Genomic DNA, 26,720 nt, shown 5'->3' with positions numbered 1-26,720 from the left:
GCAGTATGTAGTATTAGCCATAAAAATGTTCATTCTCTGACTCAGTAATCTTTTTCCTACAAATTTATCCTAAGAACAAATTCAAAAGAAAAAAACACTATATAACAGCATATGGTTATTATAATGAAAACTTGGAAAGACCTATACATCCAATAATATATTAAGTTGGACCACAGATTTTACTTTTTTGGGGGTCAAGAATGGCCACTGGCATTTCTGGCAGCTGAATATGATATAACCTAATTGCCACAGTTAAATACATCTCAGCATATTAATCTATATATCAAAAACCATAGAAATATACTGCAGTAGACAAAAATTTAAGTGACAAAAAGAATATGAAATTGATTAAGCATGAAAAGATACTCCCACTTATAAGTGATCTGAAAAATGCAAATTCAAACCATGTGTCATTTTATGCCTATTAGCCTGGTAAAATCAGAAAGCTGTATAGTTCTAATGTGGATAGAAATATGAACTGCTACTAGGAATGTACACTGGTTCAGTCATTCCAGAGAATTAATTCTATACAGCTCATATGACTCAGCAGTTTAACTCACAGATACACATCTTCTCCCAAGAGGTACATACTGTATGTCCACCGTAAGTGACCTGCCTGAGGATGTTTATCACAGGGTTATCTGTGGCAGTGGTGAGCTAACGGGTACGTAAAATGTGGTAGATAGACTCTGAGATTCCAGGCAGTAACTAGAAATAACAAGCCAGAAGTATACACAACAAATTTACATCAAGACAAACAGAATGGGATATATACATCAAGATATCATTTATGTACATTTAAAACAGATGGACATAAAAGAACCACAAATATTTCTTAAGGGTACATAAAAGCCTATACGAATTGAACACAACAAAATGGTGTGAAATGGGGAGAGAAATGAGAGAAAAGGGAATTAATGAATAACAAGAAGCCCAGCTCAGACCAGCGATGATATGCCAGGATCCAAAAGGAGTGATAAACTCAGCCCTCTACAGCTGAGGTCCTACAAACACACACAAACATACAGAAATATATCAACGATATCATTCATCTACATAACAAAGATGGGCATACTAGATGCAGGTAATGAAAGGTAACACAGAAACATAAAAATAAAAGTTAATTCACATAGGACTTATCTGACTTTTTAATATTTCCTTTATATTATTTAAAACCAAGAGGAAAAAATACATTTAAATAGAAGCTGCCATAAGAATCCTGTTCTAGTCATCTATATGTTCAAATCAGATCCATTTGTAGAATCAGAGAAATCCCCAAAATTCCTCTAGTCTATAAAAAAAAAAATGACCTCCCAACCTTTAGATGGCCATATCTAAATTCCTTCAGGAAGATGGGACTCATGACTGTGGATTTTAGATCTCCAGCTAAGGAGATTCTGCATAGCTTATTCAAAAACTCAATCACAATATTTTACAAATCTTATAACAAATGTAAAAACTGCTTTGCAGAGTTCTTGGCAGGTAAGCAATAAAATGTTAACAATACTCTTCCTTCTTTTTTCCTTCTAAAGAATCCAAAAAATTTTAATTGTTTGCTTTTGCTTTGTTCACATGGAAGATAATACCCCAGGCTAACATTCCCAGACATATTCTTCCCATGATAACTTTTCGAATAAGGTTAAATGCTGTTCACTCCTTTTAATATCGCAGCTCCACTTTCTTTGCATACTTCTGCCCTTCTTGCTATCATCATAAACACCTGTCACTTTAGGTACTCTTGCTTTCAGAATAGTCTCTTTATATCCTTTCATAGTTGCTTCCTATTGTAAAGCCTACAGTATGCTTCCTTCTTTCCATATGTGCACACCCTTCCATAAGCTGTAGCTATCTCTGGTCCCAATGGGGAACACTACTTTAAGCCACCAACACATGGGAGTTTACATCTTGTCCAACTGCAAAAACAAAAAATGTGTGCTGGCTGAACCTTTCAGGATAAATTTAACTATGTATGCTGGAATTAGTAAAAAATTAAATTACCTTCCATTGGTGCAGGTGGGTAGGCTAGAAAAATGTCAATCATGTAATATTACTAAAGGAAAAAAAAAATACCTTCCCTTCAGAGTCTAAGATTTTGAGATCTTGGAGGTAATGACCATGATGTACCCATCTTTGAATGTCCTGTGCCTTAATATGATACCTGGTATATATGGTTGAATAAACTTCCTGGTATATAGCAATGAGCCTGATCTGTTTGACTGTAAGTAACACTTTTTTTTCGCTGATTTAACATCACACTGGGCAAGTCATATGCACCCGTCAAAGCCACAAATCGAACACCATGTTTTACAGTCAGCTCAATACGGAAAGCAGAGAAGCAACTGGCAAATTATAAGGATCTAATTTAATTTCATTATAGCCCAAAGTAAGGTTTCACATTGCTTCCTAAATACTTTTTTGCAGTGAGTTGTAAAGATGGCCAATTATATGTCCCAATGCGTGAAGTCTTTAATGTCTTACCAGGACGCGTTCTGCAGCACACAGTCCGCAAAGCACTGGAGAGGTTTCTGGCCCCGGAGAGAGCCAGGAAGACACGTGAGCTGCCGTGGGAAAGGACCGCTCTGCTGCGCTTCAGGATGGGGCTCCACCTCCAGTGTTTTAGGTGAGGACCCATGACCATCCCAAGGTTGTAAGTGTCTCTCAGTGACACTGACACTCCCACTTCCAGCTCCAGGCCTCCTCACAGGCCTTTATACCTGCCCAAATCCTGGCCCTCCCTCTGTTTACAGGAACCTGAAGCAAATGTACTGCCAGAGGGGAAAGTTGGCCAGGTGCTCCTCAGAAGCCACTCTGGCTGTATGAACTGCATCCCGGTCCAATAAGGAAGTACTTGTGACAAAAGCGACAAAAACCCCAGAGGAATGAAACACAAGCCCTTCAGCCTAGCCCACTTTACACTGCACAAATTCTGGAGGTGGGAGCTGGTTCACTGCATTGACCTCAACCCAAGCGCATCTTGGTGCCCTGCCACCTCCCTTCCCACCCGTAAGAGGGCCTAGAGTGCCCGGAACACAGGCTCCTGGCTCCTGCATCTGAGAAGATCACAGACACAAGTGCACTGAAAGAAGATTCCTCTCTCCGTGTGCACTAGGACTAACAGAAGGTGCCATCCAGCAGGATGCCTGGGGCCTGGAGGGGCGTGATGGCCAGATGGGAAGGAACCCCTGGTAGTGGTGACCTCTGAAGAATGGAACCTAAGGAAGGCTTAGATTTAAGGAGTGGAAAAAAAAATGGCAATAGAAGGGGAAAAGCAATTAGAGAGATGAGAAAATGAATGTAAGGTCACAGAGGCCATGGAAAACCCTTAAAGGGAGCTGTTGACACTGCCAGATGCTACACAGAGGCCCAGAGACGCAAACCTGGGATGGACTGGATGTCATAGAGAGTTCCTGACAGTGCAGGGAGCTCAAGACATGGTGTCAACCCTATCAGTGGAGGAGGGGTGAGATCCTCTGCTAAAACTAACAGGGTGAAGACAGGCCTGGGGGAGTAAGAGGGAGTGAAATTTGGAAGAGTTACTATGGCAAAGATAAGGTTTCAGTAGTGTGAACATTAAGAAGCTACACAACAATAAGGGTTCACCCAGGGGTGGGGTCTCAACACCAGGGTGACAGTCACGTAAAGAGTAAGCAAATACACCACTGTAGTGGCCACCTGTAGAAGATGCAGGGAGCTAGGCCAGTGGTAGGTGGTGGGGGGACAGAGAGACGCTGGAGGAGAGAACAGCATAGTAAACTAGTTTCCTATTGCTGCTGTAACAAATCATCACAGATTTAGTGGCTCAAAAGTAAAAATTAACACAGATTTATTATCTGAATAATTGTGTAGGTTAGAAGTCTGGCATAGGTCTCACCGCTTTCCTTCTGGAGGCGCTAGGGGAGGATCGGTTGCCTTGCCTTTCCTGCCTCCCGGCAGCAGGCTGCTTTCCTTGGCTCAAGGCCCTTCCTCCATCTGCAGAGTCTCACACTGCCACTTGTCTAGCCGTCTCTCTCCTGTCACCCTCTTTCACTTTTAAGGACCCTTGTGATTACACTGAGCCACCTTGATAATCCAGGCAGATCTCCTTAAGGTCGGCTGATTGGCAACCTCAATTCCATCCACGACCTTGATGCACCTTTGCCATGTAACCTAACAGGTTTCAGGAATTAGGCCATGGGCATCTTTCGGGGCCGATTACCCTGCCTACCACAAATGGAGAACAGATTTGCAAGAAAAGTCAAGAAAAGAGGTTGAGATTCAACAAGAGGATATTTGAGGATTCAAGTAGTGATGTAAGATGTGGACAGAGTGTGTGCTAGGGGGTGTTACGGAATGCAGGACTGGCTAGATATTCCGGATCTGAGAAAAACTGTCAAGAATGATTCAGTACTAATATCTTTCAAACCTGAGCACCTGGCTCCTGTCACAGACTACCGAGGAAAGGGTGAAGTCAGGACATTGGACAGGCTTCATTACGGTGCTTGAAAACAGAAACAGAAGAGACACCTGTGCATTCCCTGGATCTTGATTCCATAATTTCTACAGATATAGGAAGGACAGACAGAAACTGTATATAGCCTTTTTTTCCTGTTATTATCAATTACCTGAATAAGCATAAACAGAACTTTTGAAAATTATCAGGTTTTCAAATTATATCAGGACCAAATGTGTGCTGGGCTTACACTTACTGAGTGTATGTGTCTCCTTTCCTTATTCCTGGTGAACAATCAACTCTCCCCGTTCCACCTATCTCTATTACAAGGCTGTCTGAATGGGTTATGTGAGGCCAGCAGCACAGTACCATCAACCCCTCATCTAAAGAGAGAAGATGGTTTCCATGGCATCCAATAGAGGCAAAAATTGTCTGTCTCTCTAGATTTTTCTCAGAAAGGGGTACCCTGATTTATGAACAGGAGAATCTGTTTCCAATGAGAAGCATGTCCCTATACTGGAAACTGATGCATTAAGCTACGACAGTTTGAAGATAACAACCACACAATCAGATCATGTGCCATCTCCTTTAGGTCACCAATCATCTTTCTGATTATAATTTGCTTCAGGGCAAAATGAGCTGGGTTGGACTAGCAACACTGACACATTTTCATAGCTATGTGACATTGAGCAAGTTACTTGAAATCTTTGTGCATTGCTCTGTCATCTACAAAATGAATTACTATCTCATAATGTTGTTGAGAAAATTAGATGATGAATAAAGTGTTAATCTCAGAGTCTGGCACAGAGTAACTGTATCAAATGCTGTTATTATTAATAATGTAGGGGCCGGGCGCGGTGGCTCACGCCTGTAATCCTAGCTCTGGGAGGCCGAGGCGGGTGGATCGCTTGAGGTCAGGAGTTCGAGACCAGCCTGAGCAAGAGTGAGACCCCGTCTCTACTAAAAATAGAAAGAAATTATCTGGCCAACTAAAAAATATATATACAAAAAAATTAGCCGGGCATGGTGGCTCATGCCTGTAGTCCCAGCTACTAGGGAGGCTGAGGCAGTAGGATCGCTTTAAGCCCAGGAGTCTGAGGTTGCTGTGAGCTAGGCTGATGCCACGGCACTCACTCTAGCCCGGGCAACAAAGTGACACTCTGTCTCAAAAAAAAAAAAAAAAAAAAAAAAAAAAAATAATGTAGTCAACATAATAGCAATTTGAACAGTGTTAAAAAAATTATAAACCATGAGCAGAAAGGTTTCATTCCATAAATGCAGCAGTGATATAATATCCATATGATTATTACAAATTGTTTAAAGGAGAAAAACCAAGTCTGATCACTTTGATACATGCCCAAAAAGCATTTGATGAAATTAAACAGCCAATATTGTATTTTTTTAAAGTACAAAATTAAAAAAAAAACCAAACACCCAACTGTTAGAAAACTTAGAGTGAACTTAACATGATGAAGAAATTTTAGTTATTTTTTGATATTAGAAATATGCTTCTAAAAAAGCGATACAATACTAAAGAGTGTGCGTGTGTGTATGTGTGTGTGTATATATATATATGTGTGTGTGTGTGCGTGTGTGTATATTTATATACACAAAAGCAACTTCCCCATAGAAATGAAACTGAATGACTTCATGATATCACCAGGTCTCCAGTAGCTGGTTAATTATGGAACTAAGGACTGGTGAGCCCTGCCCCTAGATTTATGGAAGAAAGATTCCAGGTGAGCAGAAGGAAAGATACCCCCAGACACTGCACAAGCTCCACCATCTTCCTTTAGTTCCGATTGTGCAGTGGAAGGCGAGTGCCTGAGAACAATTCCAGCAAAGCTTTTAAGGCTTCTGGGCATGGTATCTCCACGTCACTGAATTACAGCACAGAGGCTAAGCTTACGTGACCTGAGGCCAGACCACAAGTATTTAACGTCATAAAGAAAAAACTTTGCAGTGGAGATAAAAGCAGAAACACTACAAATATAATGGAGGTAGTCTGGAAACCCAGAGGATGAAGAGGGAATTCCTGCCATTCGTTGGACGCCACCTGGCCCAGGCACAGAGCTGCAAAGCAACAACTGGGCACAGATGCACTGCAGGCACCCACACGCGCATCAATGATCTCTGGAGAAATTGAGCACTACCCTAAACTCTCCTGAAGGGTACTTGTATAAATTGAGGTGAGCTTTTATATCAGAAACCAGAAGCAATTTTTTTTAAGGTAAAACACAATCAATATTACTTTACGGTTTATACCCAACCTTGCTCTGAAGTCTCCAGTCAAAGCAACAGGTAAGAGTTTTAAATACTAAAAACGTATACAAAATGTGATTATTAGCAGATGAATTTTCTACTTATAGCACCAACATTACCATAAAAATGTTAAGAATTCAAAAAATTATTCAATAATACATAAGACTATCCAAAAATATTTTTAAAAGATAAGTGAGGCTAGGAACACTCTACTGATGTTAATACACATTTTTATAACACCATAGCAATCAAAACATTGTGGTGACATAACTAAAAAATAGGAATTTAGTGTAAAATAAAAGCACCATTACAAATCAGTGAGAAAAGGCTGGGTTTTTTTTGCCATAAATATCATGTAACTTCAGGTTAGATGGGAGGTTTTGGCATCACACAGATGTGAATGAGAGTCCTGGTCTGCCCCTTGCTCAGTGGGTGACCTTGGCAAGTGACTTTACTTAAGCAAAGACAGTTTCCCAGCATGTAAAATGGGGGTGCCATGGACCCCAAAAAGTTACTGTAAACACTTGAAAAGGCAATTCAGAAAAAGCACTCTGCAATGTGCAGAGTAAGGGCTCAGGAACTTTAAGGATTATCAAACATTGGATAAGATTTGGAGAAAAGTTTAGGGGGTTCTCAAATCAGTGCGGATGGATTAAGGATTTAATAATAAAAAATAAAGTCATAAATGTCTCTGAAGAAAATATAGGACTTGTATTTGCTTCAAGAAAACACTATTCTCTGCAGAGATGCATACATCTGAGATTATTGTCCTGACAAGGTAAAAAGTGCAATTAAAATATTCAATACTGTTATTTAGCACATTAAGGGTAACTTCTGGAAAATCTACATTATAAGCTCTTACAATAAAAAAAATGTGTCAGGGAAGAATGAACTTTGTACTCCATACGACCTTTGTATTTGAACCTCTGACACGGAAGAAGGTGTCATACAGCACCTGCCACAGCAGCCAGAATGGACTAAGACAATGGGCACACATAGGTTTGATTCATATGAAATTGGCTTTTATATTCCCTATATTTTCTTCTAAAGTGTAAATTTGCCCAGTTAGGTCCATTTTCTTATAAAAAGCCATTTTAAAATTTTGAAAAGAGTATTTTGGAGGGTGGGAGAGCAGGTAGGAAGGAGAAGAGAAGCAACACCAGGCATGAGGAAGAGCAGAAAGAACCTACTGGGGAGGAGTGTCCCCTGTGGGCTAGATGCTTTATTTCACTCATCGTGATCACAGGGTTAGACTCTTTTTCTCTTGCACCCTCCCCAGTTTACCTCTAATTTGACTTTTCAAAGCTTAAAAACACTGAGCATATTTAGTCTAATCTGCTGTCTTACCCTTGGCCCAAACCACGTTTGGACATTTCTCTTACAGTGAGATTTTTTCATAATGCAAGCAAACAAGACAGATCAATCAGGGAATGAGATTTGCATTATGCAGACCACTATGGTCACAATGGGACTAGACTTTGAGGTGAAGCTCATACGTAGCACGATGGGTTTCTTAAGACACAGCCGCTTGGTTCAGTGACTGTACCTTTCTGTTCCACCAATGATAAGAAAACGTGTGTTAACGGGGAGTGCTGGGGCTGAGAGAGGTCAGGGCAGGAGTGTCCCTTGTGCCAAAGCTGGTATAATCACAGCCAGGGGTGTTTGTTTCAGAGCTACTTAGCTGTAGACATTCCTACTCCCTAACTACCAGAGTTTCTAAGGAAATATAACTGAAATTCTAGACTATAAATCCATTTTCCCCTTTGGAACATATTTTCTATAGAACAATGTTTACCGCATTGTTGATATTTTGAGTTTTTGCAAACAGTGTGGATGAAAATGTCACCAGTGATACTGTCGAAAATAGAGCAGAGAAGAGAGAAAGAGCAACAACAGTCTATGGAGGCCCAAGAATGACCCAGAATCTCCTCTGGAGGCTTATGGAGCTTCCAAGTCATGAGAAATAGAAACTTCTCTCTACCCCATGTGTCTATTTTATGTCTCAGGTGTTCACTAACTGCCAAGAATGGCAACCAAGAAATTAGGTTGTTCAGATTATAAAATAGGAATAAATGCTGTGGGGCTGGAGGGTCTGCAGCATTTGATATTTGGACTTCCTCCTATTTAAGGTGCTTACTCTCTTTGCTCTCTTTCTACTTCCATTTCTCAGTATTTGTTAATCTAAGAATTATAAAACTAGTTAATTACTATGTAATTGGGAGGTGTCAGATCTTGGGTTTTAAGAATTATGGTGCCTTTTATATTCATGCTTATGACCATAATTACAATGATTATGTATTTTTAATTTTATGTTTAATTAGTTACAATGCTTACTACCAATTCTTTCATAAAATGACTTATTTATTTTTCAGGCCTAGATTTTGACATGTCGCAGACAAGAACATCCCTCCTCCTCCATAAATTTGTTTCAGGCAATCTATGACGCATGAGGTGTCTTTCTGAGATCTTGTATGTCCAAGAATGTTTGGTTGTCTTTGAATCTGAAAAACAACTTTCACAGCACAACTCTGGAAAACATTTTAATTCCTCTGGTGTTTCACTGCCATGGAGACTGACTCTCCTCTTTGCTCCTTTGTAGGTAACTTTTAAAAAAATTTTTGTCTTTACCATTTACCCAGGATCTGTAAACATCTGCTACAGTTTATCAAAGTGCCAAGTTTCCCCCTAAATTCTGCCTAAATATAATAAGATCTTTTGATTTCTACACTTAAGTATGAGTTTCAGCTTACAACAGCATTCTTCTAATCTGATACTGCCTTTGATTACTGCTTCTATTGTTTTGGCCTTTTCTCCAAGAACACCTTTGACTCTTAGAGTCTTCATTCACGCCTCCTATTTCTGTCATCTTCTCTCTTATCAGTTTCATTCCTTGGCCACATTCCATGCATTCTGGAGATACCTTTCAGGGTTGTCCTGCTCATTGCCTAGGTGTTCACTGGTATGACATCACTAAAACATCAGTCTGACTGCCTTGATAGTCCCAAGAAGCACAGGCCTATTTTCATCCTAATAATCTCAATTTATCTTATACTCAAATCCCTTAAGCTCATTCTGCTTGATTAAAAAGAAAATATTAGGTTCTTGACATCCTATTTCTCCATGAAAATCCATTTTAATTTTGGATTCTTTGACTCTTTGAGATCTAAAGTACCAGAATGATCACTACTTTTAAACAGAAGAGCAAACCCATTCTACATTTGTGACTTTACCTACTTGTGTTTGGAAATTAACTTACCAAAATAATATAATCTTGGCTTTCTGAACTTGCTATGTGAAACAAAGATTAATGATAGATATAAAATCTTCATACATGTGGTTACACAAAAGCTCTAAGAAAAAGTAATCTGTGTATGGAAAAGTGTCAGGATTGCTTTTGTGGGAAATAACTCAGTAGTTGTTTACTTTCATGTCGTGAAAAACAAAAATGTATAGCAAAGGAAAAGGATAGAGTTACATTTGTTTTTTTCTTGGTAAGTTTCTTTTGAATTCAGGAGGGAAACCTATGATTTAAGATGATTCATATAGACATTAGAGATTTATTACAGAAAGCTAAATTCATTCTTTATAATGCAGAGGTTCCGTTTAAATAAATCTGACTACGATAATCACAAAACTAGCCATATTCCTATTGAAGTCCTTTGTGTTTGTTATTTTTATGACCTCGCAATTACAATTTTCTTAAAATTTCTACTTTACTATACAGGATTCTTGGTATTAACCTTTTCTATTAGAACATTACACAGTCACAATAATGTATTTTATTCCAATTTAGGCTTGTCTACCTTATTTATAAAATGTCTCCATCACTTTTCAATCTTATGACTTCATAACTATGCTTCAACTGAAGAACTTCCCTACACTGAAATGTTACCCACGTTTGTAAAATTCCCATTCCTATCTCCACGTTCTTAGAAGCAAAGAAGTGCACCATTCTAAGATCAAGGAAAATGCAATCCTTTAATATAAAAGTATCCTGTGATATAATTCATGCCAATTTAATATATTTTGATACTGTAATACAGACCAAACCATTTTTGACACATTTATAGACATCCCAACGTACTTGTATCAAATTTAAGTTAATAGCTAATATTGAAAAATATATTAAGACATATTATTACCAAATAATTCCTTAAGAGTTTACATAAATAAACAGAATAAATGAAAAAGGAGTCCTCTATTTATATGAGTAAATACAAATGCAAGCACAGACGGGTTGAGTTCACTTATTCTAGAAGCTTTTGTTGATGCTTATTATGTGCCAGGTGCTGCACTAGGTGCTGGATCTAGAGTTATCTGATGCCATCTGCTTCAGAGTTATTACTACACTTCCTTTCTCCTACTCTCCCTTCAAAAACAAAACATTTTTAAAATCAGTACCATGTTGCTACAATCAGGCAATTCTAGTGACTCAATCGTTCCATAACATCCTTTATCACTATCTTAAGTGTTGTGTTTTTCTAAGTGTCAGGAGATAGCAATGGATTATTACCCAAGGCTTAAGGGAGGCACAGATAAGCCTAATTCAACAAGTGAAAACATTTCCTTTTTAAAATATGCTTCTTTAGATTAGGCAGGTAATGTAATAGATGTGGAACAGATACCTACAAAAAGTAATTACTTTCTTGCACATTGCTTATAGACCTTTATGTCTGTTTAATGTTGTTTTTGCAAAGCCCTTGCCTTTATTCTGTTTTCTATATTTCCAGATTATTAATATTAAAAATAACTACACAATGTATAATACGCAAAAAAAGAAAAAAGAAAAAAGAAAGAAAACAAACTCCCTTGCAATTTCTGTACCCAGAGAAAACAAATATCAACATATTGTTAAATATCTTTGTGGTCTTTTTCTCTATACATATATTAATTATCATTTGTTGTCCAGTAACGTTTCATTTTGACTCTGTGTTCCCTGGATTACTTTTTTTTTTTACACATACGGATTCAGCTCACGCCTGTAAGTAGCAATCTGTGGGCTCTTCACCTGAAATCTAAGTCTCTCTAGACAAATTTACTTGGCATCTCAAAAACCTCTCCAAACACAAATTCATTACCTTCCTTTCTCCTTGAGCTTCCTAGTTTGTCAGTTTTTTACTCTGTTCCCTTTCTCCCTCACACACCATGCTGGGTACCAAATATTGCCATTTCCGTGAGCAAAATCTCTCGTCAGTGTGCCCTTTCCTGCAGCCGCAGTGTCAGACCAGTCAGCCTGCCTTTGTCCTGTCACCTTCATGGCAGAGTTAATGGAAACAAAAATGTATAGCAAAGAAAAAGTAGGGACTGCCATTTCGTATTGAAATTCTCCTCCACTGGCCCCCCAGAGGCTACAGGATAAAGTTCAAATCCTCCTCAGGCCAACAAGATCCTCCCATTTTCCTCTCTGTTCTCCCACCCTGACTAGAGCCACCAAAAGTAGCAGAGAACTGGACCTGACTCCATCTGTAACTTGAGGTCTGATGCCCCCCCCTGGTGGCAGAGAACAGCATCCCGGGCCGGGAGCCTGGGGAAAACACCAGGCAGACCCTGCGAGATCAAGCAAACCAGCCAGCCCGGATGGGAGTTGGTCACCCACATCAGATTTGGAAAGGGCCAAAGAATGCCGAATTCAATGGCCCACCCAGAGGTCTTATCAAAGCGCTGAATTCTCCTGAGGAAATGTCTCAAACGTCCAAACCAGTTGCTATCATTATCAGTCCTGAGACATCATGTGCTATAAAGGCATTTCTTTAATTATTGCTACCAAATTAAACTACAAGATAATTCTTACCCAATGACTACACTGTCACCTATATCATTCCAGAATTTTCACGAAATTCAAACAAATAAAAACAGAGTATTCATTCATCTATGTATTAATTCTTCCCTTCAACACACATTTAAAGAGCACGCGTAATGCTGCAGATACTACACAAAGCCAATGCTATAGGCTAAGTCACCCCTCCCTGTACACAGGGAATCAGATAAATCCATGATAACGATACATAAGGGAAGTCTAACCTAGCCAGGGACAGGGACAACTTCCCAGAAGGAATGACTGAGCCGATTTGGTTAAGCCAAGTAATAGAAGGTCTGGTAAAGAGAGAAGGGTATTGTTTTAGACTAGGCATTACACATTCAACAGAGTACACCACATTGGAAAGCTGTCTGAATGCAGCAAGAAGTCGGGTGTAAAAGACGATGTGAAATGCAATTTTCCTTAATCCCCCCACCCTTCCTCTTTTTGGAAATAAGGAATAACACACAATACTTTAAATTTTAGGAGAAAACTTATTAACAACGCAAGTCTCTTTCCCTTTGTTAACGGTTATAGCTTTTTATAAAATACTGAATGGCTTGAGATTAAAAGCATCCATTAAGATATGTAATACATTATGCAAGCATCTTAGCCCACTGTAATGCTACAAACCACATGCTTTTGGCTGCAGCTAGCTCATCTGCCCGTGCAGGAGCCATGTCAGCAAGGCAGCACTCATTGCCAACTCAAGAGCAGTCCATTTTATCTTTAGAGCACTGTTAGAAAGTGACATTAAGCATGGACACAAGATATGTTTTCCAGTAACTTTGGCACTAACTTAGAGACCACGTTTAGGGCCCTCCAGAATCAGTCTCATTGCTCTGCTACATGACCACATTTCATACACTATATTTGCAGTACGTTCTCAGAGACCTCCCTCAATTTTCTCTCCCTTTGTCTAGCAGTCTTGAGTATGCCATAACCTGTGTGCCAGCCACGTCAAGTCCTGACTACCGGTACCCTTTATTTATTTCATTTGCATTCACTTTGGAATATACTCCAGGCCGGTATGTGATAAGACAGTAGGAGTGAGATGGATGATCCAAGTAAAGCTAGATATGCCAACTTCTGCTAATGCAGTTTCAGATTCAACAGCTATTCTGAGAAACTATATAACACTGTGGACTCATTTTAAGATTCCCTTTAACTAAAACTCCCAAGTGCTTGCTTTTTTTTTCTTTTTAACTGACAGATGCTAGGCCATGTCCCCTCCATTTTCTATTACCAAAAAGTGCAAGCATTTCTATCAACGTATTCATGGACATGTCTATATATATTAAGGAAAATACATATTTCCCATAAAGGGAAAGTGACCATTCATTAGATACATTTTTATTAGCATGCAATATGTCCTAGGGACTGTGCTACATGCTGGGAACACAAAGGTGAACAAGACAACATAATTTCATTGTGATCCCTTTATGTAAGATTATGTATATAAACCAAGGGCCCAGGGCATGTAGTAGCTGCTCAATAAACTGTTATTAGCATGCTCACTTATAACTTATAATCTTTTAAAATTCTTTAGAGATTTTTAAAATGAAAATACTACAATAGTGCCAATACTCACCAATACTATAATATCTCTTTAGTTCTGTACGTCTGATCTCCTTTAACTGATTAGTTTTTCTCTTTTTTTTCTCCTCAGTAATATATTCCTCTTCCACAGCAATATTGCTCTTGTCTTTTTCTAGAATGACTGTATTAGCATCTTCTTTCCCAGTATGAGTCCTTGTAGCTATAGCTGAGGCTGTTTCTGCATTTTGTTTGGCTTGTTTTTTCTTTTTCAATCTAGGAGTAAAGAAAAAAAGGAAAAACATTGGAGAAATAATTTGCTGGTAGGAATCATATTAATTTCATGCAGTTGGGCTTTGAAAACTAATTAACTGATAGAGGAAACACTTCCCTTATAATATTGTTCATTACATTTTCCTGTTATTTTTTCCTTTTCTAATCATTTACATATTCTTATGTGGCAATTTGTGGACTTTACCTTAATTTTATATCCTCAACACTATGTCTCAGAAAATTAAAGGAAAAGGCTCTAGGCCTAAGGAAAAATGAGATGCTTCTATAGGCTATTAAATGTTGAGTATTTTTTAAAATCAAGATATATAGTAACCTCACTAAAATGTCATATTTGGAGGATTACATTTTAAAAAAATAGTGCTTCTGGTTTTCAATGTTACATTTGGACTGATGGGCAAGCACATTTGTAAAAACAAGTCCTCTATAAACAGCTCACATGCTGATTAGAAAGATTTGGCAAGGTGTGAACTAAATCAGGTCTGCATAACTCTTTTCCTTTATACATATGACAATGGTACTGAAAAAAGGGCTCATTTTCCTGAGATAGAAAATGTTATGACAATATATAATTATCATTATGATTTCTGATAGTTGACTGATACATTACTTAACTTTTGATGCTTTCTTTACTTCTGAGTCAAAGATGTGTAAGAGATGAAGTTTATCATAATTCATTGAAATCCAATGATTAAAAATATTTTCCAATTGATGCATCACTCTGTAATTAATTGATGCGTCACTCTGTCCTTGCTAGTCCTTGAGAATGTTTTTTGCCTTACCAAAAACGTAAACTCTTTGAGAACAAAGATCTTGGCCTCTAATATATGTGGCACTCTGCTCATATATAAATATTTTTTTCAATTAGGATCCTTTGCCCTGTGTCTAGATAGAAAGTTTCTAGGCATAGTTTTCTCTTACACATTTCTATTTCCTTTGCCCTCTTGAGCATCTATATAATTTGATGTTGGGCAATGGATAAGAAAATGTTTGTGTAGGAAAATGAGATAACTGTAGGATACTACAGGAACTAAGGTTTCATTTTTTGCTGCACTGCTCTGTGATGTTGGGCGAATCAATCTGACAGTCCAGAGAGGTCCCTCCCTGAGGCTGTGACTCTTAAGAGAGCTCTGACCTCAGCTAAGAGTCCAACTCCTTGAGCCTCTGTTTTCTCATACATTAAATGGTGATAATTGTACTTCCTTAGTCATCTAACAGGGTCTTTTTTGGGGACTGAGATATCGTATGACAACATATAACACAAAACAATCAGAAACAGAAATAGTAAAATATTCCCTAATACAATCATATCCTGACGTGACAACTAAGCATGGTAAGATATACAACATTCAGTTTTTGGGATAAGGTTCCACTATTCCAACAAGATATTTCAACTAGGCTGTTATTTACTGAACACTGAGCAGCCAGGTTCTTAGATTTTCATTTGCTAATAAATGAGTATATAGCCTAAGAGACAGGACAGCTAGAAAAAAGTCAAAGATGAATATACTCCCCATCTCTTAGTTTAGCTATCTTTTTATGTTTGTTTAAAATAACAGCAAAAAAAAAAAAAAACAATAAAAAAATCACAAACCAAATAAAATTAGAGACACATAAAAAGGGATTATTTTAAGTAAACATGTTTTTATTTTCTATCCTCAGATTTTGAATTGTTTTTCTGGTAAAAGAGTAGGTGGCTCTTTGCAAGGTTGAGTCAGATACTGCCCCTAATAAAACTTTCTCTCCTGATCAAAATTCCTGTTTCAGGCTGAAATTAACACGCAGCAACCTAAATACCATACAGAGATCATCTCTTTACATAGGGAGGTTTGTTTATGCAAAGAGCTGATCTCTTTATCCAAAATGCTGGCTATGGATGCACTGATCTTGTTCTGATATACTAGCTGATCAAAAATATGTTTAAGATGAACCCATTTGCCCCCTTCCAAAAATAATTCCTTCTAGGAGAAAAGAGATGTCAAAATTTAGTTCTATGCAGCCTGAGATATGCTGCTTCTTAATCTTTTGAATTTTTCCATTTTAAATTGATTTAACTGTCCTCATTTCACTGTCCCCACGATAATTAAACTCACTCAGATCTAGGGCATGTGTTTTGATGAAGGCAGCACTGTTTGGGGACATCTCATTAGAGACTGATTTTCACACATGGAAATAACAAAATGGGATACATTGTTTTATTGTTTTATTCATTTCCCCCCCTTTCCACACAGACCATTATTGTCAACACATACAGCCAACAGTAGTTGTTACCTCAGAAAAAATGCTACAAAATAGCAATACCAAACTAGCTTAACAGCAAACAGAGTACAATTTGACACTTTAGAAATTCTACAATCAGCTACATTTTGTTTTGACTAGGGTACTCACGGGAGTTTGTTTCTCTAGAGGTTATCCATACAACTGGAACATTTCGATCTTACAACCTGATATCAGATGTGTTTCTAGAAGCCCTCTGCAAAATCCTTCCAAGCATAGAAACACACTTTTAACACCTTTTCCAAAGGCAAATAACTGTCAATCTGATGAATGTGGTATAGTGAATGCTCTTCAAACATTCCTTTTTAGGGCTTTTATTTTTTAAAGTTTCTCTTTTGGTTTTTCATTTATGTATCTATCTTGGTAAGACATTCTCACAATAACGATTTGTTATCACGAAATTAAGGTAAACTGGAAAAAAAGTCTTGCAGAAAAATGAACTTCCTTTATTACATTTAAACATTTTAATGACTCCAAATATATACTTATTTATATTGTGGAGTAAAAAAAATACTTGGCAAATCATCTTAAACAGATGAGTAATTGAAAAATAATGAAATACATTTAATATTTGATTGCTATGAGTACAAGTGAAAAAAAAACCACTCAAACCTTTATTTTGTTATGCTATACTTGTCATTCTTTAAAATAGATCACAATTGCATAAAACAAGTGTTTTCAATTCAAGCCCCTCCTACTACTGTAAAGGCGGCCTGCCACTTCTCTGTTCCCACTGGTCACAACAGCCTTTCACCATCTTTCTGCCTGGATTGCTTTTTACAATATTATTTATTATTCTTGTTTTATTATGAAAATAATATGTGTTCATGCTAGAAAATTTTCAAAATGCAGACAGTACAAAGAATAAGACTTAAATTAAATGCAATGCTAACACTAAGAAGCAGTCATTGTTTGGGGGAGAGAATACGAAAAAGTCAGTAGAGAAGGTTAACCTTCAGACCTTCCCCAAGGGCAGAAGAGTGAGGGAATGTGGCTCAACATGGTGACTTGAGCTTCTTATTTATATCTTCCCATAATGGAAGAGTAAAGGGATTTTTAATTCTGGAATCTCTTGGCTTATTTATATTAAAATGGGGCAGGCACTTGTAGAATACACACATACCCCATTTTTTCCCTAGTAGTGTCCCAGCCCAGAGTTAGTAGACTGACTGAAGAAGTGAATAAGGTGATACTACTAAAGAACTCATTTTTAATAGCTGAATGAAAACTGGTTTTCTTCTGAAGCTTTTTCCTTTACTAAAGGATAGGAGAGTTTGAGCACTGGCTGTACTGGTACTCAAAAGCCAGCACCTTGGGCAAGTTTCTGAGTCTCTGTAAGAGGTCCCTTCTTGGCTCCCTAAGATCGCTGGAAGGCAACAGAAAGAGGCACCAAATGAGGAGGTTTTCATTAGCACTTAGAGTGAACGCTTCAAGAAGGCAGGGATTTGTTTTGTTAAATGCTGGGCTCCCAGGGCTTGTGCATGGCACATATGAGGTACTCAAGAAACATTTCTTAAATGAATGAATAGATAAACAAGCCTATGTTCTGATTTAGTTGAGACCTGCTCTCCTACAAACTTGTCATTTCACAGCTTTCTCTGATTAGCAGTGCGTTCTCAAAAATAAACTCCCATCTTCTCAATTATGTACTTAATTTAAAAAGAAAATATATTAGCCACATATAATTAAAAATGTATTAAACTGCAGACTTCTTTAATTAATATTGAATTAGTGATTTTATATGACTCTTTCCTTAATTTTATAATTTGGGATACATGTGTTTTTTAAAAAAGTGCCATAGACAAAAATATCTAGCATGGCACTGTTCAATATGGTAGCCACCAGCCAGTTGCATATGGTTATTAAATTTAAAATTAGATAAAAATTTAAAATTCTGTTCTTCAGTTATAAGGAAGACATTTCAAGACTCATGTGTGTGGGGAGGGGTATAAGCCTACCTAACAGGTACAATGAACACTATTGGAGTGATGAGCACACTCATAGCCCTGACTTAAGCATTATAGAAGCTATCCATGTAACAAAATATTTGTACTCCCTTAATATTTTGAAATTATAAAAAGACTTATAGCAGATACTTTATTGGACAACACACATAGAACTCTTCTATCATCATAGAAAATACTGGACAGTACTGGCCTAGAGCTACAATTAGCCTTAGTGCTATAGCAAGAGCCTAGAGGGAAGGGTGAAGACAGTAATAATATTTAAAACTTAATGAGTATATGCACAGAGTATGTTTATAAGAGTACACAAAAAAACTAGTAAAAAAAAAAAAGTTTCCAGAAAAAAAAAGTTATTGGAGGGGGTGGGGAGGATTAAGAAAAATTACTTCTCATTGTATTTTATTTTGTTTGTACCTTTGGAATTTCATACCATGTACAATAGGTGTTCAAAAAATTATGTGCATAGTCCGTGAACTCTCTTTTCTACTATAAGAATAATTTAACACAGAAATATTGTCAAATAATACTCTTGAAAGAGCTTTCTTCTAACAACTACTGAGTTGACTAAGGAACCAGGCCCCACACTAAGTACCTGACATATATTACCCTATCCTCACAAAAGCCCAATGAGGTAGGCAACTTTATCGCTATTTTACAGATAAGAAAAGGAAGGCTGAAGACAAGCCATTTTCCAAGGTCATAGGGCACAGTTTAGTTGAGGTTACAGCCAATTGCCACAGGGTCTCCCAAGAGCAAATTCTAAATATGTTATGTGGCATATATGTATATCTTGACTTTAAAATAAAATCCACGGGACTTTGGAAATTCTATGAACTATTTGGGGGCCTTACAATCTAGTGGGCTCCAATGGAGAGCACCCTTACAGGAAGATTTGAACCCTCATCTAGGTTCTGGGCTTGGCTTTCTCTGTTATCAGCTTTGTGTGAACTTTGGAAATATAATAAACCCTCTGGGATTTCTAAGTAAACAAAAGCAAAAAGCAACATGATTTTCAAGGTCCTGCCTGGCTCTCACAGTTTATACTTGGCCGAGAAGATTAGGAAATGTGTTAGAACTGTTTTGATGTTAAAAAAAATTCTTTTTTAATCCAAACTAAACCTTCCCTGGAGTCCTGCACTTCCCCGTGTTTTCTCTAAGTTTCACTCTGATTACATTTTCCTGCCACTACAGAACATCCAGCTCTGGGAAAGTCCAGAGGTCAAGACAGAGCACCATGCGTATACAAAGGCTGTCAAAACAAAAACAAAAACCAAACCACTACCACCAATAACAAAAAACACTGTTCTATAATCAGGGGCTAATAGCTCCAGGAAAAAAAGGAGAAAATGTCAAAACTGACCAACCATGAGGGCAGAATAGTCCTCTTTAATACAAAATTTCTCCTTAAAATTACCTCTGTAGGGAAATAGAATACAACATCAAAGATGTATATATAACATTATTTCATGAAAAAAGTTGTAAAACAGTATTGTAGTATGACTCCATTTTTGTGGGGAAAAAGAAAATAAAGTAACCCCCACCCCTCAAACCAACAACAATACATACAAATTATACATGTGAGGTAGTATAGGAGGTGGACTATGACTACTTGAGCCTTGAGCCAAAGCTTAAGTCTGCTTACAACACTGAACAAAAGCTTTGAAAATGATTTTAACACCCAGCTTCAATAAAAGGTAGCTGTGTTTTCTTTAACAGGACGTGGCAAACATTGGAGCAGGGGTCCACCAGCCCCAGTCAAAGCCAGCACAGACTGGTTACTGCTAAAATGAAGCCCAAAGTTGACTGCTCATAGAACTTTTGCTTCATTTTAATCCTAAATATCACACCCAAGGGTGGAGATTCTACATGCTAATGAGACATGCAATGTATGAAGAAGCGTGATCACCGGATGGGCAACTGCCAGCAAAACTCTGCCCCTACGTGCTATAATTCCAACGCTGGCATCAAACTTCTCTACCCTTTACAAGTTCCCCAGCCCTTTATGCAGAGAACCAGTCTGGTCACTCTTTAACCAGCACTGTTTCCCCTTTTGTTCAAGCAAAATCTTCCCCCTCATAAATCCTTGCTTGTATAAGTTCCTTTTTTGCTCTAGTGCCAATTTCTATTGACTCAGGGACCAAGAACCGTGAGGTCAGTAACATATGTATGTAGGTTTGGTGGATATACGAGAAAACGGTTGGTCAACGGCAAGGGGAGAGAAGAACTTTTACTTTATATTTATATAATTCAGTGTTGAATTTTTTATACAGCAAGCATATAATATTACTTCTGTAATTCTAAGGCCAATAAACAACAGCAAAAATTAAATATCTGTAGCTATGGCAACATTTTGCTAAATCTCATTGGATGGTTTATTCTTTCTCCTGAGCCCAGCTATCGCAGTGAGTTCCTGGACTGCAATCCTGTACCTCTTTTTTTTTTCCATCAGACAGAGCTGGCAAAGCTGGTCTATCTCCCTCAGAGGGACCTTCTCCTGGTTCTTGTTCTTGGCTGTCCTGGCTGCGATCTTGTCATTGTACTGTTCTGACCTTCAGAGTCTAGGCAGCTTTTTCCTGGTTGTCTAATTCTGACTTTTGTCACCGCCAGACTCAGGGAAAAGGGTGCTACAATGGAATGAGCTCAGCCTTTCAACAGAAACATTTGTGTTTGAATCCTCTTTTGTTCCTTGGGTGTATCCTTGAGCCAGTTACTAAATCTAAACCTCAGGTTCCTTGTCCTTGAAATAAAAATAATAGCCTTAAATGGGTTTTTGTGAAGATTAAAGTAAACAGTACACAGAAAACTTAACTTTTGTAACCTGTGCTTGGTTTACAGTAAGAGCTCAATGACCACAAGTTACCAATATGTCCTGCTGCTGTCATTCTCACTTGGGGATTGCTAAGAATCCAAGTAAATGATAGAACATATATAAGCACAACAAATATAACACAACAAAGAGGTATCTGAAAAATATCAAATATTAATATATGCTCACATTCTTTTCTCATTGTACATAAATTTTATTTAACTCTGCTATGAATTTAGTCAGCAGCACAAAGCTATTTATTATTTCCAGAAGAACATCAATTCTTGTATTTCATTTCATTTTGTGATTTCATAAAGTTTGGATTTTCTATTGAAATTTTCCACTGAAAATCCCTAACTGTGTTAACAATATATGTCAAATAAAATCAAACTTAAAGGCAGGGGGATAAAAATAGTTAAAACAGCAACTCAATGAAAATTCTCTCTTGGAATCATGGTCAAATAAAAACAAAAAATTTAGGAGTGATCTCTGCAAAAATCTATAGATGCACCTGATTCTAGTGTCATTCCTTGAGATGGAAATTCTTATTTTCACTTTTTCTAATTGTGATAATGAGATTCCTCCCACTCCTAAAACTGAAATTCATTAGTTAAAATGAAAATACTCTGGTTTCAAAGAACTAATACAGTTAGAAAAAGAGATCTTTTGGCTTTGAGTTCAATAACTAGCAATATATCCTCATAGGAGTGTATTTACACATAACGGAATTTCCCTTGGCCTCAAGGAACAACCACATTCTAATAATGGCCAATAAATAGAATGCCAATCAGCGGGAAACCAAAAAAATGCAATTTCCCTTCTCTAGGATTTCCTTGTACTATTAAAACAGTGGTGGGGTCAGCATTCTTAGGGAAATCTGGTAACCAAAGTGCAGGTGCCAGAAATGTTCAAAAGCAAATTCTCACTCTCTCAGAGGAGCCTCAGGGTGGGTTCCTAGGAGACATTTCAGAAAACCTTACAAATTCCCCCCAGTACAAGATTACAATGACACCGCTGCAAAATGGATGCACTCTGTGTGGAATGTCTGCTTTGTATTTATGAAACTAAACAGGCTTCTGTTGAATATATAGGAGGCCCCATGTGGGAGTCTGGTTCTCTTTTCTAAAAGTCAGGATGCTGAGCCACAACCTGAAAAAGTTATAGGGGAATCAGTGGCGCAGACAACGGTAATATATATCTCAGCTATAAACTGAGAAAGAGAACCAGAAAAGAGAACTTGCTCCAGGTAAGAAGAGAATTGTGTTGTACTAAGAGCAATCAGCAAATCCTAGAAATATGATATTTACATATTAGGAATTTCACTGCTTATTAACCAAGAATAAGCTAACAAACAAAGCAACACAGAAATTAATCAAAATCTGCAAATAGAAATGTTAAGAAGTGACAAAGTATTTGGAAGTTGTTTATTCCCTTTTGTTTTACAATAGTATTGTGCATGTGGCCTACTTAATTTAATATAGTTAAACTAACTGAATATATCAGTCCCCTATGGCTGCTGTACCAAATTACCACAAACTTGGTGACTTAAAACAACACATATTTATTTAATCTCTTACACTTCTGGGGTCAGAAGTCTGAAATCAGAGTCACAAAGAATACTTGTGGTATAATGAAAAGTAAATACAGTCACATGTCGCTTAACAAGGGGGATATGATCCAAGAAATGTATTGTTAGGTGATTTCGCCACTGTGTAAACATCTCAGAGTGTGTTTACACAAACCTAGAATGGCATAAGCTACTACACACTTTGGCTACATGGTATGGTCTATTGCTCCTAAGATACAAACCTATATGGCATATTACTGAATACTATAGGCAACTGGAACACAATGGTAAGTATCTGTGTATCTAAACTTACTTAAACATAGAAAAGGTACAGTAAAAATACAATATAAAAGATTTTAAAAATGGTAAACCTGTATAGGGCACTTAACCATAAATGGAAATAGCTCTGGGTGAGTCAGTGAGTGAGTGACGAGTGAAGGTGAAGGCCTAGGACATTATTACACACTACTGTAGACTTTATAAACATCATACACTTAGCTACACTAACATTTTTCTTTCTTCAATAATAATTTAACCTTAGCTTATGGCAACATTTTTACTCTATCAACTTTTTAATTTTTTTAAACTTTTTGATTCTTTTTTAATAACACAGCTTAAAACACACATTGTACAGCGGTACAAAAAATATTTTCTTTCTTTTTACTCTTTTTGTTATTTTCTTATTCAATAGAGATGGGCAAAGATCTTTTTATTCTTATTCTATAAGCTTTTTCCTATTTTTAAAAATTTTAATTTTTTTTTACATTTTAAACTTTGTTAAAAAGTAAGACACATTAGTCTAAGCCTACACAGGGTCAGGATGATCTATATTACTGTCTTCCACCTCCACAGCTTGTCCCACTGGGTCCCACTGGAAGGTCTTCAGGGGCAATAACATGCATGGAGCTGCCATCTCCTGCTGAAAAATCTCCTGAAGGATCTGCCTGAGGCTGTTTTACAGTTAGCTTTTTCTTTTTGAGACACAGTCTCGCTCTGTCACCCTGGCCATTGTGCCATGGCGTCAGCCTAGCTCACAGCAACCTCAAACTCCTGGGCTCAAGCAATCCTTCTGCCTCAGCCTCCCTAGTAGCTGGGACTACAGGCATGTGCCACCATGCCCGGCTAATTTTTTTCTATATATATTTTTAGATGTCCAGATAACTTCTTTCTATTTTTAGTAGAGACAGGGTCTCGCTCTTGCTCAGGCTGGTCTCGAACTCCTGACCTCGAGCGATCCACCCGCCTCGGCCTCCCAGAGTGCTAGGATTACAGGCGTGAGCCACCACGCCCGGCCTACAGTTAGCTTTTTTTATATATATAAGTAGAAGGAGTATACTCTAAAATAACAAGAAGTAAACACATGAACAAGAAACATGGTTGTTTATTATCAAGTATTACGAACTGCACATGATTGTATGTGCTATAGTTTCATATGACTGGCAATGCAATAGGTTTACACCAGCATCACCACAAACATGTGAGTACTGTGTTTCACTAGGACGTTAGCATAGCTACCACAGCTATTCTATCACTAGATGATAGGAATTCTTCAGCCCCGTTAGAATCTTACAGAACTACATGGGGTCAGTGATGGCCCTAAAGTTGTTTCGCTGAGCATGACAGTATTTGGTCTTTGTCCCCTGGTTCCTGGCACAGACTGCCTAAAACACTTGGAATTTCTTGAGTGAAGAGAGTGCCTTTTGTATTCTAATGAGAGGACTCAAAGCTGGGGAGGAGGGAGGTGCCTTGATAGCTTCAGGATGGGGGTTGGTCACCAGAGCTCAAACCAGGATTAGAAGGTTGGAACTTTCAGCTCCAGTCCCTACTCTCTACTTCTGGAAAGTGGTGAGGGGCTGGAGATTGAGTTGATTCACCCATGGCCAGTGATTTAATCAACCACACATTATGTAATGGAATCTCCCAAAAAACCCTTAAAGGACAAGGTTCTGAGAGCTTCTGGGCTGACGAACACATTGTGGTGCTGGGAGGGCGGTGCACCTGGAGAGGGCATGAATCGCATGTGTCTTGGCCTACGCATCTCTTCCATCGGGCTGTTCCTGAGGTGTGTACTTTATAATAAACTTGCAAATGTTAAGTAAAGTGTTTTGCTGAGAGCCACAAGTCATTCTAGTGAAACATCAAACCTGAGGAGGGGGTCATAGGAACCCCCAAATCTGTAGCCAAGTTGGACAGAAGTATGGGTGGTCTAGGGACCTGGGACTTACGAATGGCATCTGAAGGGAGGGCAGTCCTGTGGGACTGAGCCCTTAAATCTGCGGAGTCTGAAGCTAACGCTGAGTGGTTAATGTCAAAACTGAATTGCACTGTTGGGTATCCCGCTGGTGTTGGAGAATCAGAGAACATCAAACTCTAGTGAACGAAATAAAAATAATTCACCCCAAAATATACTTCTTTGACATATTTTGAGATGGCTGTTCAGAGGGCCTGCTGACAGAAGCAGCCCTGCAAAGCTGCCTTTGGTGGGAGAGATTCGCACCTGTGCAGAATCTGCGTGACGGCAGCCAGGCTCTCTCAGAGGCCCTCCCTTGTCCAGCTCTAGGAAAGATTAACTGAGAGTCTGACACCTGTAAAGGCCTGAAAGAAACATTTACCATCTATGCTCTCTGAGGGCTGCTACCAGTGAGGTTTCATGTACATAACAAGACCACCTTTGCTAGCCAGGCCTCCTCTTCTCCCACTTCCATAACCTGTCTAGCCCAGATAACCTAATTTACCAAAATAACCTGGTTTGGGCCATGCTCAGAGTCCCCATTCTTTCTGTAACCTCAAGATGATATAGAAGCTTCTGTATCCCATTGAGGGCTCAGGTAATCACTCTGTGGTTCTCCCCTCCTCCTTCGTGTACACGTTAATAAATGTGCATGCCTTCTCTTCTGTCTTTTGTAAGTTGATTTTTCAGCATCCCTTCAGAGGGCAAAGGGGAAGTTTTACCTTGGCCCCTACGCTAGGTTCTGCCAGAGAATCAATCTGGTGCACGGTGAAGATGGAAGTAAGACTGATAAAGATTTGTACAAAAATATGCAGTCTACCCTTTCCCCTGATCAGAGACAGACGGTCGAATACCTGCTGGTATGAAGGTGCTACTTAGCCCATGAGCACTTTTTAAAAATCCAAACGACCGAATGATGAGTATTTAAAATGGTGACATTTCACACACAGAAATCTGGATTTCAGGTTCACCTTGAAGAATCAGAAGATGGAACAACACTGATCTACAGCCCCATGTGGCAAAACAGGACAGGCTGAGCGGCAGCGGCCTCCTTTCTTGGACAAGGCACGTGCTAGCCCAGCACCGGCTCTTCCTTCCCCATGATGCCTCAACACCCCAGGCTGGCAGTTACTGCTTATCATTCCCCCGTTTACATCACCATGTTGGTCCTGAAGGTCCTTGTTTGCATTTTTTGGCTCTAGACAGCACAAAGTGTTATTCTTGAGTCAATTCAGATCATCAGAAAGCTGCAGTCTTAGACCATATGGTGTTGGCCCCCCGCAGAATGTCTTTCGCTGAGTCATGTATTGGAATCGTGCCCTCTCATTCCACCTACAGTTGCTGCAATAAATTGCTTCTTGGATGTTGTTAAAGACACTACTATTACATTTTTTGAGTTCCCATGTGAAATCCTATATCATTTTAGAGTTAAGGGGTAGAAGGGGGTTTGTCATCTGAGGAACGTGTTCTGTTCATGAATAGGGAGAAATACGGAAACGAGTCCCTTTTTAACACCAACCATGACTGTTCCAAGTCAGCAACACAGCTAATGGCATGCAAT

At 38.4% G+C, this 26,720-nt stretch overlaps 1 protein-coding gene across 2 annotated transcripts in view; it reads right to left on the bottom strand.

The window, feature by feature from the left end:
• The window catches only part of NCOA7 (nuclear receptor coactivator 7), a 134,290-nt gene that overhangs the window by 60,095 nt on the left and 47,475 nt on the right, over positions 1-26,720 (bottom strand). For both annotated transcript variants that reach the window (XM_045544305.1, XM_045544306.1), the window contains exon 3: positions 14,080-14,300. In XM_045544305.1, the coding sequence (XP_045400261.1) occupies positions 14,080-14,300 (221 nt within the window). The remainder of the gene's footprint in view (positions 1-14,079; positions 14,301-26,720) is intronic.

This window comes from Lemur catta, chromosome 2, assembly GCF_020740605.2.
Source record: "Lemur catta isolate mLemCat1 chromosome 2, mLemCat1.pri, whole genome shotgun sequence".
NCBI classification, from domain to species: Eukaryota; Metazoa; Chordata; class Mammalia; order Primates; family Lemuridae; genus Lemur; species Lemur catta.
Note: the sequence above shows the minus strand (reverse complement) of the source record. Positions and strands in the feature narration are given on the sequence as shown.